This window comes from Henckelia pumila, unplaced genomic scaffold (assembly GCF_033568475.1).
Source record: "Henckelia pumila isolate YLH828 unplaced genomic scaffold, ASM3356847v2 CTG_461:::fragment_3, whole genome shotgun sequence".
Classification (NCBI taxonomy): domain Eukaryota; kingdom Viridiplantae; phylum Streptophyta; class Magnoliopsida; order Lamiales; family Gesneriaceae; genus Henckelia; species Henckelia pumila.
The window spans coordinates 3,970,104-3,989,036 of record NW_027331831.1 but is presented as its reverse complement, the minus strand read 5'-3'; the positions used below and the strand labels follow the sequence as shown (position 1 = coordinate 3,989,036).

Here is an 18,933-nt window from a genome sequence, read left to right as displayed (position 1 = left end):
GCTTAGAAATGATGTATGTATTATTTCTTGATTAAATGAGTGATCCATAAGCACTATATATATATACATAATAATTATAATATACGCCAGTTTAATTACATGATTTGATCAGCAGCCGGCCTGGAAAAACAAGGGTGCATGGCCGTAGAATTATATTGGTAACTCCGCTGCTTGATCGCAACAAGAAGATAGTTGTTCAAATCTTGGGTTAATTAGTACTTTAATTTATATTATATATATATATCCATGTATTCTAATTGGGGGCGATCGAGCTTGGCCTATTCTATGCATGTGTCTCGCGAAATATAGTTTACACATAAATTATATTTTATAATCCTTAAAAATTAATTCTGAAAGTTAATTCGTCCAAAGATGGAAACTTTGTTGAGTGATTTTGTTCGAATTTTTTTTTTAAAAAAATTTACAAATTTTATCCCGTATCTTTAATGATCTATTTGGCGCATGGTTTGGGTGTGTTACATCAATTGTTGTTGTGGAATATTCAAGCAAAAAAAATTGTGTGATACATGCATAAAATTATAGGGAAAATTGCTTTTTGGTCCTGTATGTTTGTCACTTTGCGATTTCAGTCATTTATATTTTCAGATTTCAGTTTTAGTCCGCTATCTTTATTTTTTTGGCAATTTTAGTCCTTTTTCCGACGTGGCTCTGACGTGGCACCAATTTAGTGCTGATGTGGAGCTGACATGTACAGTGCCACGTAAGCATTTTCGAATAAAAAGGACCGAAATTGCAAAAAATCAAAACATTGAGGACTAAAACTGAAATGTGAAAACATAAAGGACCAAAATCGCAAAGTGACAAACATATCGGACTAAATTTGCAATTTTCCCTAAAATCATATAATATTGAGTGCATCATATAAGCGAAGACTTGCATTTTAAGTAGCTAATAGAAAATTTATTTCTTATAAGAAAAAGAAATTTAAAAAAAATTCTTTAAAAAATCTTATAAAAGAAAATTTTATAAAAAATTTGATGATAAAAACTAAAAAGCCACATTGCCCAAAGGGTGAAGAAAAAAATCACATTTCGGGCAAACCAACTTTCAAGACCAATTTTCTACATCACATAATAGCACAACTAACATTTATTATCTCATCTTGACGGTATCTTCATATAATCATATTTTATCCCACGCTTAATCTTGAAGGAAAACGCTATCATATACACATTGAGTTACACAATATTGGATTACACTGCACAAAAAATTACAAAATTATCCCTCCATTTTATTTGAATAATATTTTTTCAAAATACATTAAGAATATTTATGTAATTTCAAGTCCAATGTGTATACCTCTATTGTACATGCATGTAGCATCACCCAATCTTGAACAATTAGAACTTGAAGAGTTTACAAAATATTTAAGAACCAAAAATATTTTAACAACAATTATGATTTTAACTAAAAAAACATATTCAGTTCTTTTCTCTTGTTTCATAATATTATACTTTACAAAAATAAATACTTATTCATGACGTGAGAACATGAATTCACCACTATTTGATATGCATTGATTAATTTTCGAACTAATGCATTAGCCTGTAAATTCCGCTAATCAGACCAATAAACCGCACTGGACAAACTTTGTGACACTCGTCCGAAAGAGTATAGTAAAAAAAATCAAACTTTTAACGATTAGTCAACCGATCCTCTACTCCACCAATGCACTGAAAGAGTTGATGCCCCACTAGCCAACTTGTGGCTAAGGGCTTTGAGAGTCTTTTTTTGTAAACAATCTTTGTTTAATATAATATACGTTCTTTAAATGGCGTTCACTTTATCTTATTATTATATAATGATATACTGTTGCTATTTTGATAAAGACCTTGAATATACTAAAGTAAGATGAGATAGTGAATATAGAGAGATCACTGTCATGAAACACATCTTATGTTCACTATGTATTCTAAACAGTTTCTAGTCAATTGAGCCGTCCACAAATAAGGATAAGGATCGCTCAAGATTGAGACTAGCATTTGCGATGCCGAGTACCATGTTTCATTGGTATGGAACATAGAGATGTTCGAAGCATGCAAATGGATATTCATATGATGAATGATCGAACTACCCTATTCGGACTTTCCAAGTGGTTATCACTTATCGAGTGGATATAGTCCGCGGTTTTGGTTGTACACAATTAGTCCTTATTACTTGAAACATCATTGAGACTCTATATGCTAGTACTGTGCTTTGACTCGTTTACCGACTCTATTAGAGTCATCAGGTGTCGGGATTGGGTACAGTTACGACACATATAGGAGTCGATGTTTTGTTGTCAAGGATTCACCGCACACTTTCGAGTGTGGATATCCTATGCAATCTGAGGAGATATTAGTGTGACGAATCTCTGACCAGAGTACATGATGTGTTTTAGGTTACTTGGTTTCCTATTAGCACATGCGATGTCAATATTTGATCTTCAAGATGAATTGCATAGTTATCGAATCTCGAACGACTCTCGATTTACCAATGGTTGTTGATTCGATCGGGATATATGGATGAAGGGACCGTACTATACGCTAACCAAAATCTATTGGTTCTTGCAGGCACTATCAGTGATACCTAGGGAATCATGGGGCGATGTTGCTAGGCGCTCTTACCATGATTCGTTGGGTAAGTCGGAAATTGTTGTTCCGAGTCACAAGGAGTTGTGAGCCCACGGCTAGCTGTATCCCTGAACCATTGAGGTTCCCACAAGTAATGGATTTCTAATCCCCATTGAGATAATTAAATTTAAAGAGTTAAATTTAGTGGATAAAGAAGTAGGACTTCTTATTTAAGAATAGAGGGAGTAAGATTTCTTAAAATGACATAGTGATGGACATTTTTGAAAATCACTGAATTTGGATTCAGAAAATTTATCTTGACTTTAAAAGATGCAGAAATAGTTTCTGTGCACATTGGTGAAATTGGTTTATCAATCTGAGTCACGATGAATTTTATATTAATTTCTGAACATGCGGGCTTTGCTTGTCAGGCTTGAACTTATGACTAATGGGTCCTAAGCTGTTAGCAGCCCACATTATAAATAAGTTATTGCAGTGCAGAAATTAGACAACAATATAGGTCATAAATTTTCGAAAACCCTAGAGAGTTTCTCTCTAGTTTTCGGCCGCCCCTCTCCCCTACAATGTTCGAAAATTTAGTCTGTGAATTTTTGAATTTGCACTGATTTAACAGATCATATCTGTTCTATCTCATCGTAGAAACTTCTGATAGACTTTCTAGTGCAGTCTGTCAGAGGGATTAAATTTCTGTTCGTGGACCTGATTGAAGAATTGTTCGTTCATCAGTTCCTGGGATATACAACAAGAGCAGTTTAATCTGTTGGTGTTCATAATCTCGCTTTGAGATTTTGAGGTAAAATTTATATTGCTTAAATTTTATGTTATCAATTTTAATCGTAGGAATTTGATACCCATATAGAATCGTTCCATATAAAATTTTAAAACTTCCGCTGCAATGGGTATCACTTTCTTTTCGATCCGGAGAACGACCGTGTTCCAACAGTGGTATCAGAGCCAGGTTGTTCTCGAATTTTACGATTAAAATTTATTCGATTATACCAGCCTCGATTTTTCATAAAAATAAAACGAAAATTTTAAATTAAATTGCAGGGCAATCGGGCAGCGAGTGTCGCTGCCCGGGGCAGCTCCAGGGCAGCAATTTGATCGCTGCCCACCTCCACGTGGGCAGCCCTGTCCCACGTGGAGGCCGGGCTGCCCGGGATTGTCCCGGGCAGTCCGGAAATTTTAAAATTTAATTTTTTGATTTTTGAAATTTTTGAAATTTTAGTTTTTGGTCCGATTGAAAATTGGTTTTGATTGGTCCACGAGGCATCGGATCAAATTGTTTGAGTCCGAAATTTTAAAAATTGATTTTTGGATAAATTTGAATTTTTGAAAAATTTATAAATTTTATCCATTAAATTAGATTTTATAAAATTAATAATTTTGGTACAATTGATAATAAAATATGATTTTATGTATAAAATTGGATTTTATATGTAAAATATGATTTTATGGATAAACTAGATAAAATATAATTTTATATATAAGATAAGATTTTATGTATGAAATATGATTTTATCTATTTATATTTATTGTCATTGCATGATATCCAATAAATTAATTTTTGAATTAAATATTATTGGATAAGGATGATCGATTGTCATGACCAATATTATAGGTGTATGTTAGGTTGTTTACATTTGATTTTAATTATTGTTGTTGAATTTATTAATGGGCCTGGTTTATGGCCCAATATGAATTGTCATATGTAATAAAAGTGGGCCTGGTTTATGGCTCGTTCCCACCCCTTAAATATGTATCCCCTGCTTGTCATCGAAATTTATTGTAAATTTTAGACTTAGAGGGAGATGAAGATTTGAAGACAAAGGTGGGCCCAGCAGACAATAAAGACCGAAGAAATGTAAATTGGAAGCTCAATGTAATAGGATTGCATTGCATCTTGCATATTACCTAGGATTGGACTTAGACTCGTGATTGGCAACCACGGGTCGATTAGTAAGGGAATCGATCATCCTAAAATAATATATGATATTATTGTTGTATGCATGTTTAGACTAAATTGTATGAATTCCGCAAGCATACAAATTTTAAATGATGAGACAAATTTTCGAAATTAAAATCCCTCATTTTAAATATGATTTAAAATTGATATCAAGATAAACAAAAGGGCATTTAAATATTGTTTAAATGTTTCTACCTTCCATCAACGATCAATGTATGAGATGCTACCCGCGGATACGGTCCGGCTCATATTATTGGGGGGGCCCGTTCGTCGGAAAGCTGTACATTGGATCGACACATGTTGTAAGTTGTGTGGAACTCCCATGGGATTGGCTCACATTATTGGGGATCCACATGGAGACCGTCCATCACAACTTAATATTGATGGGTCATCTTGACGTGTCACAATAAATGGCGTCATATTATTGGGCCCTTATTGGACATGAGGTAAAAACATGGAGGTTGCTTTGGAAGCAATTGGGCTCTACCTTTTGAAAATTATGGTTGGGTGATATTATTCGGGACTATAGTTTGTCAATTGGACTCCATGTTCCCACTAAAGAAAATGTTTCTCGTTTTTACTAGAGGGTAGTGAAATCGTTAAAATAGTGGGAGTGAGATTCATACAATAAATTTCGTCTTATTTTATGTCTTAGTAAATTAATTAAACAATCACTAATTATTGTCTGTTTCTTTTCAGTATTTCATTAAGATGAATTCGCGCAATCCACTATTCTCTATTCTCGAACAAAACAAACTGACTGGCGCAAACTATACGAAATGGTTCCGTAAGTTGAAGATTGACTTGACCTCGGAGAAGATGTTCTACGTGTTAGAAAAATCTCCTCCGAAGGAAGCACCAGCTGATATAAGTCCGGAAGAGTTGGCCAAACTTGATAAATGGTGGGACCATGATATCAAGGCCAAATGCTATATGCAAGCTTCGATGTCTGATGAACGCCAGAGGCGATTTGAGGATACCGTGAATGCTGCTGACATTCACGCATAACTCAAGGAACTTTTTGGGGCTCAATCGAGAGCTGAAAGGTTCGCTACTGTAAAAGAGTTAATGACGTGTTGCATGTGTGAAGGGACTTCGGTCCGTGATCATGGGGTACGCGTGATTTGGCTCATTCAAAAGTTGGTAACGCTTGAATTGGTATTGGAGCATGAACTCAATGTGGACTTATTACTTCTCTCTCTTCCTTCATCGTTTGACGGTTTTGTGGTGAATTTCAGTATGAACAAGATATAGGCCTCCCTTGAAGAGATGGTCAATATGCTTGTAACTTATGAAGCCACTTTAAAGAAGGATAAACCAGTTCTCTTGGTGGGCTCCTCTTCTTCTGCTAAGAAGGGGCCAAGTGCAAAGGGTAAGAAACGTTCTGCCCCATCCAAGAAAACCGGACCCGAGAAGAAAAACAAGACAAAGGCTTCAAAAGTGGAAAAATCCAAGGATATTTGTCATCACTGCAAGAAACCCGGTCATTGGAAACGTAACTGCAAGGAATATCTCGAGCAGTTGCAAACTGCGAAGGGTATGTTTTATATTGAAATAAGTGTTTCACTTAATACTACTTCTTGGGTATTGGATATCGGATGTGGATCTCACATTTGCAATAATTTGCAGGTGATGACAAGAAGTCGCAAGCTTAGGATGGGTGAGACCCAGCTGAGGCTCGGAAATGGTTCTCGAGTTGAAGCCAAAGCTGTGGGAGACATTTGTTTAATTTTGCAGAATGATTTTAAGTTATTTTTTAGAGATGTTTTATATGTGCCAGATTTGTTTAAAAACATTATTTCTATTTCTATGCTTGATAGAGATGGTTTTTCTTGCAATTTTGTGAATGGGATTTGCAATATTTACAAGAACGAATGTTTAATTGGATGTGGACAACTTGAAAACGATCTATATAGCTTAAAATTAAAAGACTTTCCAATTAATTATGTTGATAAACCGGTAACAACAAATAAAAGGAAAATTGATAATCAAAACCCGGCAAACCTTTGGCATGCTAGGCTAGGTCATATTTCTTCAAGGAGGATGAACAAGCTAGTGGGAGAGGGCATGTTTGATATGTCTGATATTAACTCTCTACCTACTTGTGAGTCCTGCCTCAAAGGAAAAATGACTAAATCTCCTTTCAAAGGAAAGCCAGAGCGTAGTCAAAATCTATTGGATTTGATCCATACAGATGTTTGCGGACCATTTAGTATTGGTACAAAATTTGGTCACACCTACTTCATTACCTTTACTGATGATTATTCTAGGTATGGGTACTTATATTTGATGAAATATAAGTCTGAATCATTTGAAAAGTTCAAAGAATTCAAGGCTGAAATAGAAAACAAACTAGGTAAGAGTATTAAAGCACTTCGATCAGATCGAGGTGGAGAATACTTAAGTACCGAGTTCTTGGATTATCTAAAAGAGAATGGGATTCTCTCTCAGTGGACTCCTCCTATGACACCTCAGCTGAATGGTGTTTCAGAGCGTCGCAATCGAACTTTGTTGGACATGGTTCGATCTATGATGAGCTTCACTGAGCTCCCACCTTCGTTTTGGGGCTATGCTCTTGAAACGGCGGTATTGTTGTTGAAAAACGTCCACACTAAAGCAGTGGACAAAACACCATACGAGTTATGGAATGGCAAAGCTCCTAAGTATTCGTACTTGAGGATTTGGGGATGTCCTGCTTACGTGAAGCAGACAGTGGGAGATAAGTTGGATAGTCAATCCACCTTATGTTATTTTGTAGGGTATCCGAAGAATTCAATCGGATATTATTTCTATCATCCTACTGAAACAAAAGTGTTTGTTTCAAGGAATGCCACCTTCTTGGAGAAGGAGTTCTTATTGGATAAGAAAGGCAAGATGATGGAACTCGAAGAAATTCGAGAAGAACCCGAGATACAAAATAACGATCCTATACCTCAAGAATCATCACAAGACACGCCTATTACTAGAAGATCAGAGAGGACTTCTAGGCCTCCTATTAGATATGGTCTTCTTCTTGAAGGGGATCAAAGTGAACCCGACATTGGATGTGATCCAAGAAACTTCAAGGAAGCAATTTCTGATGCGGATTCGAATTTATGGCTTGAAGCTATGTAGTCGGAAATAGATTCGATGCATACAAACCAAGTTTGGTCTTTAGTAGATCCTCCCGATGGAATTGTTCCAATAGGGTGTAAATGGATCTACAAGAGAAAACTTGGGTCTGATGGTAAGGTACTGACCTACAAGGCACGATTGGTAGCAAAAGGTTATACTCAAAGACAAGGAGTTGACTATGATGAAACTTTTTCACCAGTCGCAATGTTCAAGTCCATAAGAATCCTTATTGCTATAGCAGCATGGTATGACTATGAGATATGGCAAATGGATGTGAAGACTGCATTTCTTAATGGAAACATTAAGGAAAAAATCTATATGATGCAGCCCGAGGGATTCACATCCATGGGAAGCGAGCATAAGGTATGTAAGCTTTAGAGATCGATCTATGGTCTCAAACAGGCATCAAGAAGTTGGAACCAGAAATTTGATGAAACAATAAAGGACTTTGATTTCATCAAGAACCCAGAGGAACCGTGCGTGTACAAGAAAGTAGTTAAGGATGCTGTGACATTCTTAGTACTTTATGTTGATGACATCTTACTCATTGGAAATGATGTAGGGATGTTGCAGTCAACAAAGATATGGTTGTCAGGTAGATTCTCGATGAAGGATTTGGGTGAGGCGTCCTATATTCTAGGGATACAGATCTATAGAGATAGATCTAAGAGAATGATAGGACTTACTCAAGCTATCTACATCAACACTATATTGAAAAGGTTTTCAATGGATGAGTCCAAGAGAGGACATCTACCTATGTGTCATGGAGTCTCTCTATCCAAGTCTATGTGTCCCAAGACTGACGAAAAGATAGAGAAAATGACACACATACCATATGCGTCAGCCATAGGGAGTATCATGTATGGGATGATATCTACCAGACCGGATGTGGCATTTGCTCTGAGTGTCACGAGCAGATATCAAGCCAATCCCGGTCAAATGCATTGGAAAGCCGTGAAGGATATTCTTAAGTACTTGAGAAAAACTAAGAATGTATTCATGGTTTATGGAGGAAGAGATCTGAAATTGGAAGGCTATACCGACTCTAGCTTCCAAAATGACGTGGATGACTCGAAGTCAACCTCTGGATTTGTGTTCATGCTCAATGGCGGTGCTGTCTCTTGGAAGAGTTCCAAGCAGGACACCACAGCGGATTCCACCACTGAGGCAGAATACATTGCGGCATCAGCTGCTGCTAAAGAGGCCGTTTGGATGAGGAATTTCGTCCAAGATTTGGGCATTATTCCTGAACTGTTGGTCCAGTCCCGGTGTACTGTGACAACACGGGTGCTATTGCTCAGGCAAAGGAACCAAGGTCTCATCAAAGATCCAAACACGTACTGAGAAAATACCACATCATCCGGGAGATCGTGGAAAGAGGAGATATCACTATCGAGAGAGTGGCCTCTGCAGACAATATCGCTGATCCACTTACTAAGCTCATGCCAGGACCATTATTTGACAAACATCGCGAAGCAATGGGACTACGTAGTATGACTAGTTGGCTTTTTATGCATGTGTCTCGCGAAATATAGTTTACACATAAATTATATTTTATAATCCTTAAAAATTAATTCTGAAAGTTAATTCCTCCAAAGATGGAAACTTTGTTGAGTGATTTTGTTCGATTTTTTTTGAAAAAAAATTTACAAATTTTCTCCCGTATCTTTAATGATCTATTTGGCGCATGGTTTGGGTGTGTTACATCAATTGTTGTTGTGGAATATTCAAGCAAAAAAAATTGTGTGATACTTGCATAAAATCATAGGGAAAATTGCTTTTTTGGTCCTGTATGTTTGTCACTTTGCGATTTCAGTCTTTTATATTTTCAGATTTCAGTTTTAGTCTGCTATCTTTATTTTTTTGGCAATTTTAGTCCTTTTTCCGACGTGGCGCTGACGTGGCACCAATTCAGTGCTGATGTGGAGCTGACATGTACAGTGCCACGTAAGCATTTTTGAATAAAAAGGACCGAAATTGCAAAAAATCAAAACATTGAGGACTAAAACTGAAATGTGAAAACATAGAGGACCAAAATCGCAAAGTGACAAATATATCAAACTAAATTTGCAATTTTCCCTAAAATCAGATAATATTGAGTGCATCATATAAGCGAAGACTTGCATTTTAAGTAGCTAATAGAAAATTTATTTCTTATAAAAAAAAGAAATTTAAAAAAAATTCTTTAAAAAATCTTATAAAAGAAAATTTTATAAAAAATTTGATGATAAAAACTAAAAAGCCACATTGCCCATAGGGTGATGAAAAAAAATCACATTTCGGGCAAACCAACTTTCAAGACCAATTTTCTACATCACATAATAGCACAACTAACATTTATTATCTCATCTTGACGGTATCTTTCATATAATCATATTTTATCCCACGCTTAATCTTGAAGGAAACGCTACCATATACACATTGAGTTACACAATATTGGATTACACACTGCACAAGAAATTACAAAATTATCCCTCCATTTTATTTGAAAAATATTTTTTCAAAATACATTAAGGATATTTATGTAATTTCAAGTCTAATGTGTAAACCTCGATTGTACATGCATGTAGCATCACCCAATCTTGAATGATTGGAACTTGAAGAGTTTACAAAATATTTAAGAACCAAAAATATTTTAACAACAATTATGATTTTAACTAAAAAAACATATTCAGTTCTTTTTTTCTCTTGTTTCATAATATTATACTTTACAAAAATAAATACTTATTCATGACGTGAGAACATGAATTCACCACTATTTGATATGTATTGAGTAAATTCTCGAACTAATGCAATAGCCTGCAAATTTCGCTAATCAGACCAATAAACCGTACTGGACAAACTTTGTGGCACTCGTCCGAAAAAATATAGTAAAAAAAATCAAACTTTTAACGATTAGTCAACCGATCCGCTACTCCACCAATGCACAATTTACCGTCACTTTCTTTAATAGATTACGAGATAGGTGATGAACTAAAATGGGAGAAATTTTTATCCTTATCGAAATAATAAATTCAGCTCCATAATCTAATATAAGCATAGAATATGGGGATCGGACATTTATGCGTGTACGTATTTATTTTATTTTTGTAAATTTAAATATCTTGCGAGCTATAAATTCGTCCTGGTAAAGGTGATTTAATTTAAATAATTTACTTGATAGCAGAAATATATGGTACTCTAGTTGCTAAATTTTGGTTTTTTTTATGTCATTAATATATCTGATCAGTATTTTTATGAGAAAACTATATATTGACTATATGGGTGGATGCTACCCTCATCCCCAAGCTGATCTGGACGGCCCAAATCAGCTCAACAGATCTAATCATTTGATCTGCAAACTGATATGGTCCGTCCAGATCAGTTTTTGGGTACTACCCACATACTGAACCTTGATTATATATGTATGTACATGATTTTTTTTTCATATCAAAATTTTACTCAATGTCATGAATAATTTTTTGTGAAATTATCAGCAAAACTCGCCCACCCTCATTATAATAAAATAAATCCGAAAATGTCAGAAGTAAAATAAAAGATTAGACAATTAATATTTTAAAATCGGTCTTGTATGTGTGTTTTCTCGAGTTTGTCAACAGATGCTAATATTTGGTTGTATTTTCACGTCCACTTGGAAAAGTGGATATAACTACACGAAACAATGCTTAGTTTACCATCTTTTTTTCCAAAAAAAAAAAAAAAATTCATACAATATATAGTATATACAATGTAAAATATGAAAGCAAATATTAAATAGGTAAAAGTTGGTCCTCTGTATTAACAAATATCAATTTTTCAAAAAAGTGCCTATGTAGCATAAAATATGTCAAACCTCATGTCAGTTCCACGTGGAAAACTAATTAATAAACCGAAAAAAATAATAATAATAACATTAAACCTCTAAAATTTGATATTACATAAGACCAAAATCGAGAGGACCAAATAAAATGGCAGTTTTTTCCTATTGAATATGTATTTGTTCAATTGGATAATATTATTTAGGGAAAACTATAATTTTGGTCTTGTATGTTGGTCAATTTGCGATTTCGGTTCTTTATATTTTTATATTTTAGTTTTAGTTCTACATGTTTCGATTTTTGGCAATTTTAGTCATTTTTCTTCAAACATGCTTACGTGACACTAAACACGTCAGCTCCACATGAGCACTGTATTGGTGTCACATCAGCGCCACATCAGAAAAAGACTAAAATTGTCACACACAAAAAATACAAAGTATCGAACTAAAATTAAAATTCGAAAATACAATTACATTACCAAAAAAACAATTAATTTTCCAATTATTTATATGTCAAAAAAAAATTGTCTAACATCTACTGGGGAGGACGTCGAAGCCGATGCAAAAGAGCATTGCTTTGTGGAACATTAACACAAGTACGACCAAAAATATGTTTCAAATTATATTAAAATCCAACTGCGCGCGTACTAAAAAACTTTGTTGATATCTACGGCGCTGAAACATTATTTTGTCTCTATTTCCCCACAAATTAAAGGCCCATCCCTTCGTTTAATTGTCTATAGCTTGCTCTTATTTACTTCTACACATTATATCATATCATCCCTTTAATTATCAATGTCCATTTTACCTTAAATGTCAACTCCACTACTCCCATGGCTGTTGAGGTAGTAGGGCTCATGTCCTTGACTAGTCTCCGAGATCCGGCGAAAAATCGCGACAAGGAACAAATTATGTCTAGAAAGGAGGAGGATTCTTGGGAGATTCGGGCATTTGAGAGAGACACGATCGGGAACATGTTGGGGTGCACGTGGCCGCCGCGGTTCTATACGTGCACGTTTTGCCGGAGGGAGTTCCGTTCGGCTCAGGCTCTAGGCGGTCACATGAACGTGCACCGCCGCGACCGTGTCAAGTTACACCACTCCTCGACGACGGTGGCCAAAGCTCGTCCATCTCCGATCTTTTTACACGCACGTGATCAAGAATTCGCGACGAATGGCGGCTTGTGCCTTGTTTATTCCATGCCAAACCCTAATGGTAGCGTGCTTGTTGGCAGGGAGATCATGAAGGCTTCCATGGATTCATCTTCTTCCCCTCTCACTTGTGACTCGCCTAATCTTGCAACGGATAAATATTCGAGCAACGCCACGAGTCCGTCGGTTTTAGATGGCTTTGAAATTATGGGGAGTCGTCATGACACTAGTGATGCGACGCTGATGGAAGAGATCGATCTCGAGCTTCGTCTAGGACGAAAATCGCCGCCGCGATGGGGATGATACGTTACGTTCTTATACTTAATTAAGTATGTCGTTCTATATTTGGTCATGTATACTCATCGTGAGAAGCTACATATATTATCGCTATATTTTAAGATTTGAGATTTCATGCAATAATAGTACTGTTTGATTGGTTATATATTAATTAGTCTTGTTTCAAACGAACCTTGGAGCAGCTATATATCGAGAGCTACAATGATATATATATATATATATATTAATGATAATAAACATACATGTGATTCGAATCATAGATTAATGGGTCTTAATTTTTTGGAAATTTGGTTTCAAAAATGGTATCATAACAGGTTCAAAACTTTGGCGCAACAAATCATACATATATATATTTCAAAAGTCTTTACTGGTACTTAAACTGGGTTAATGAGATCCTACATATGGATAATACTCAAATCATTCATTTAAGGATCCATATCTAAACCCTTGAACTGTTATCTAACATCTGATTGACATATATATGCGTGTAGACAATATCGGATATCACCTCTCAACAAATTACATTCACCGGCGGTCGATACGCCCGGTGCGTGATCGACGACCGATTAGCTAGCTAGCTAGGTCGACGTCTCAATATTCATGTTAGTTTGAGGTTCTTGCGAGACCTTGAAGATAATGTATGGTGAGTAGGGATATATAGATAAGATGTTTCGGAATATATATACATATAAAATTTCAAATTTTAGGTTATCCTATGTAAAAATAAACATATATATAGAACCACGCACTTCCAAAAAAAATATTGTATCCGATCGATATTTACTGGCCTGCTAGATATGAATATATAATATCGTGGATGATTATGTATATATAAAGGGTTGCAGTGCAGTGTCACTTTCAATCAATGAATTCTGAGCAAATTAAAGTCATGGGGACATATATTTCCGTGGGGATTATTGCTCTGTATTTATGTCGCCCAACAATTCCATTTGGCTTTTTTCTGTCACTTATAACAAAATTCATTAATGCATACAGCAGTAAGATTAGACTAGCTATATATTTAGCAGTAAAATATATATTGTCAAGTACAATTTCATGTCCGGGACAACCTAGGTTCTTTACTGATATTCCAAAGGGGAGGGGATCGAGCATAGTATCTACCAATTCAATATACCGAATTCTATCTCCTAAAATTTGAGTCTGAATATTAATTAATATTATATTGTACGTTTACTTTTAATTCTTGTTTGTTATATTTTTTTTAAAATAATTATTGGTTGGTTTGTTTCTATCTGTTTCTCAATAACAAAATATACATATGTTCAAAGCTGATATATATGGAAAAATACCGAGATTGCTAAAAACCCTCTATGAAAAAAGAATAATCTATTAGCTAGCTCCCTCTCTTTTTTAACCTTGAGCACATACATCCCCACGTTTTAAAATTTTGAGCACACAACCTCTTGTGATCCGTAAGTGTTTTCAGGTGTATTTTGCTCAAAATTTTAAAAGACTAGGGACTATTATTATTAGTCATTGTGTCACATGGCTAATATATGCAATTATCTCGCTGATATATATATATAGAAAGATAAAAAAAAAAAAAAAAATCTTGCTTGATTCTAACAATGCAACTGATAAAACCTAGGCTAGAATATTATTTCGAATATGGCATGAGATGCAATTTAAAATTTTAGGGATTGATTTCTTATTTTCTTTGTAGAATTTCAATTGGTTTCTTTAAATTTTGGTGGAAGAATCGAAAGTTCATAAACAGTGAATATATATAGTACTAGTATAACATTCAGTGACATCCTGGCTATAAATAAATGAATCTGATTTATTTATTTTTTTGTTGGTATTAAATATAAATATAAAATTTGAATTCCTACATATATATTATAATATTATAATCTGTATACATCTGATTCATTTACCGAGGATGGACCGCAAGAGTTTTTGGGATGATCCAGCTAAGGGATTAGTCTTTTGAATTATGCACAACATATCATAGCTTTCATTTGGTCCCCCTCTCAATATTATATATATATATATATTAATTTGAATTGTCTGAAAAAAGTTTTATAAGTTATTTGTAGTTTGTCTTCACTGAGATATTGCTGGCTTCCTAGGGTGCCACGAAGTTGAGGTAAGGTACGCTAAATCCTCTTCATTTTACAGCTTAGTCAGACATAAAATAATAAACCTCTTGAGTTCCACAATTAATGAGTTAAATAAATAAATTGATTTCAAAGAGAGAGATCAGAAGATCATGAGTTTCTTAATTTAAATATCACAGAAATTCTTATAGAACTGTCTCATTGGTTAATTTTGTGAAATTTTGTGAGACTTCCGACACAATTTATGGAAATGGAAAATACTTTTCTAATATAAAAATATATTTTTTCGCTATAAATATTAAACAAATCAACTCATATCTCAAATGTGGATCTATAAATAGGTCTTCATTGTGATGAAAAACACAATTGAGTTGAGAAAAAAATATTATAAAGTGTAGAGTTTGATATATTTTGAGTTTTGGAGTATTTACTTTTTACCGTAAATTTTTACTTTTTCACAACACGTTATCATCACGATCGCTCGAAGGTTCTCTATAATTTTCGACGCTCCAAAACACAAAGAGAAGACAAAAATATTCAACAAGTAAGAATTTTTATTTTATTGTTTATATATTTTTATTGTGTATATATTAATATATAATTTCATGTTATTATATAAAAGGTTGTCTATGACACCGACCTTATAATAACGTGATATGATATATATTTATTATATATATATACTAACTATATAAATATATAATTTCATGTTATTATATAAAAGGATGTCTATGACACTGATCTTATAATAACGTGATATGATATATATTTATTATACATATATACTAACTATATTAATATATAATTTCATGTTATTATATAAAAGGATGTCTATGACACTGACCTTATAATAACGTGGTATGATATATATTATTGTGTATTTATATAATAATCATATTCGTATAATCTCATATTATTATATAAAAGGTTGTCTATGACACCGATCTTATAATAATGTGATATGATATACTATACATGACTTTATACTAATTATATTTGTATAATTTCACAATATTATATAAAAGGATGTCTACGGCACCGACCTTATAATAATGTGATATGATATACATAATTTTTTAATTATGATTATCATTATATGTATCACATGATTATCACGAATTTTTATTCAACACATACTCGATTTTTTCCTTACCCTCAACGGTCACAAACGGTAACAAAACGGCTAGTTTTTGGCTTATAAATATGTTCACTCAAACTCATTTTCAATCACACCAAAATTCACTCTTTCTCTCAAAATATTTTCTCCTTGGTTTTTTTCGAAGATGAAGATGATGGCATTTCTAAGGCTATTTTTCATAACGATTATGATCATCATGCTCACGAGTCTTGTACTCACCGGAGATTATCCACCGCACATTTTTCATCTATTTTTAAATATACTTGTACTCGTCGTTTATCCATTATTTTGTATTGTCATATTAATTGAAATTAACTTATAAAATGCATTGTTATTTTTCTAGTACCACCATGTCAAATTTGGCAAAGTTTAAATTCTTTGCTCTCGATATCACTAGAAAAGAACAAAGATTTGTTAATGAGAAATCATAAATCCCGACCCAATGTATCTACGGCATTTCCAAAAGCAAATGTCGTATGTAAAAATGAAAACCAAAATCAAAGGCATAAACTAGATTTTGGTTGAGGTCAAGGATGTGGTCATGAACATGGACGTAGAAATGATCGCGGTCGTGGTCACGGCCGTGAATATGAAAATAATCGAGATAGTTACTTCAATAACTAATCTCAAAAGAACGTCACGAACCACCCAAAAAGGCAGCATGAAAATATGAGTGAAAATAAAAATCACTCAAAAAGATATGAGAGTGCTTGTTATAAATGTGGCACTCCAAGACATTGGTCACGTACCCCTGAGCACTTATATAAGCTCTTTAAAGTATCGATAAAGGGGAAATAAAAATAGACCAATTTTGTTGAAAACAGTAATCATTTAAGTGGTTCAACTTATTTCGATGCTGCCGATTTTTCAAATGATTTCGAGAACATTGATTAATATATTGGTGGGACTGGAATGTAACATGCTATATTTTTCATGCATTCTTATGAAACATGCTATATTTTGCATATATATTATCCTTGATTTTCTTTATTACATAATTTCTTTTGAAGTTCAAAATGAAAAACGGTATGAGCAAACATGGAAATAATATCATGGAAATTTGCATACCGGATAGTGGTACAACGCATAATATTCTGCGAGATGAAAGATATTTCTTGGAAATAAAACCAACAAAAACAATGGTGAATACAATATTAGATCCTGTAGACTTGATTGAAGGTTGTGGTAAAGCACAATTTTTTTTACCAAATGGTACAAAATTTCTGATAAATGATGCTTTATATTCACCACAATCGAAAAAAAATTTGTTGAGTTTTAATGACATATATTCTCATGGATATGATACTGAGACGATAACTAATGGAAATCAGAAATATATGTATCTTACCACATATAAATCAGGAAAGAAATATGTGGTTGAAAAATTATCAATGTTTCCTACTGGGCATTATACACATATAAGGTCAATCGAATCAAATATGGTGGTTAATAATTCTTCAATATTAACCAATTGGCATGATCGATTTGGACATCCTGGTTCAATAATGATGCAAAAAATTATTGAAAATACACATGGTCATCCATTGAAAGATCAGAAGATCTTTCAGAATAATAAGTTTCAATGTAAAGCATGTTCTCTTGAAAAACTTATTATAAGATCATCGCCAGCTAAAATCCAAACAGAATCACCCATATTTCTTGAACGTATTCAGGGTGATATTTGTGGGCCAATTAATCCACCATGTGGACTATTTCGATATTTTATGGTATTGATCGATGCCTCTAACGGATGATCACATGTATGCTTATTGTCAACTCGGAATGTGGCATTTGCAAGATTAATGACTCAAATAATAAAATTGCGGAATCAATTTCCCGATTATACAATCAAAAAAATAAGACTTGATAATGCTGGAGAATTTACTTCCCAAACTTTCAATGACTATTGTATGTCAATGGGAATTACTGTTGAACATCATGTTGCTCATGTTCATACACAGAATGGATTAGCTGAATCATTGATTAAACGTCTACAACTGATTGCTAGACCAATGATTATGACAACAAAGCTCCCTATTTCTATATGGGGACATACAATTTTACATGTTGCGGCATTAATTCGCATCACACCAAGTGCATATCATAAATTCTCCTCATTGCAGCTTGCATTTGGTAAAGAACCAAATATTTCTCATCTGAAAATTTTTGGATGTATGGTGTATGTGCCTATTGCACCACCTCAACGATCAAAAATGGGTCCTCAAAGAAAAATCGGTATTTATATCGGTTATGATAGCCCATCAATCATTCGATATCTTGAGCCTCAGACAGGCGATGTGTTTACAGCACGTTTTGCTGATTGCCATTTTAATGAAGAAATCTTCTCAATGTTAGGGGGAGAAAAGAAACACATCGAAAAAGAAATCACATGGTATGTACCATCATTGTTATATTTAAATCCAAGGACCAAAAAATGTGAGAAAGATGTACAGCAAATTGTGCACTTGCAAATAATTGCAAATCAAATGTCAGATGCATTTGCAGACACAAAAGGGGTAACAAAATCATATATAAATGCTGTAAATACCTCTGCTCGAATTGCAATTCCAAAGAAACAAATTGAAGACGCTCATGATGTCATAAAACGCTTGAAGCGTGGAAGGCCAGTCGATTCCAAGGATAAAAATCCTCGGAAAAGAAAAGGCATAGAGAAACACGATGATCATAAAATAAAAAATGGTGTTCCAGAAGAAACACCTGATGATGAAAATGTTCTGTCAGAACCACAAACTGACGAGAATCGTGAAATCTCTATCAATTATATTAATACTGGAA

At 34.1% G+C, this 18,933-nt stretch overlaps 1 protein-coding gene across 1 annotated transcript; it reads left to right on the top strand.

Moving 5' to 3' along the window:
• The first annotated feature begins 12,303 nt into the window (after positions 1 to 12,303).
• LOC140871914 (transcriptional regulator TAC1-like) lies at positions 12,304 to 12,924 on the top strand. Its single transcript, XM_073274657.1, has one exon. It carries the CDS (start codon positions 12,304 to 12,306, stop codon positions 12,922 to 12,924), a length of 621 nt encoding a protein of 206 aa, XP_073130758.1.
• Positions 12,925 to 18,933: the final 6,009 nt, after the last annotated feature.

What these genes read in the sequence shown, in the direction of transcription:
- LOC140871914 (XM_073274657.1), top strand. Translation starts at nt 12,304, where the DNA reads ATGGCTGTTGAGGTAGTAGGGCTCATGTCCTTGACTAGTCTCCGAGAT.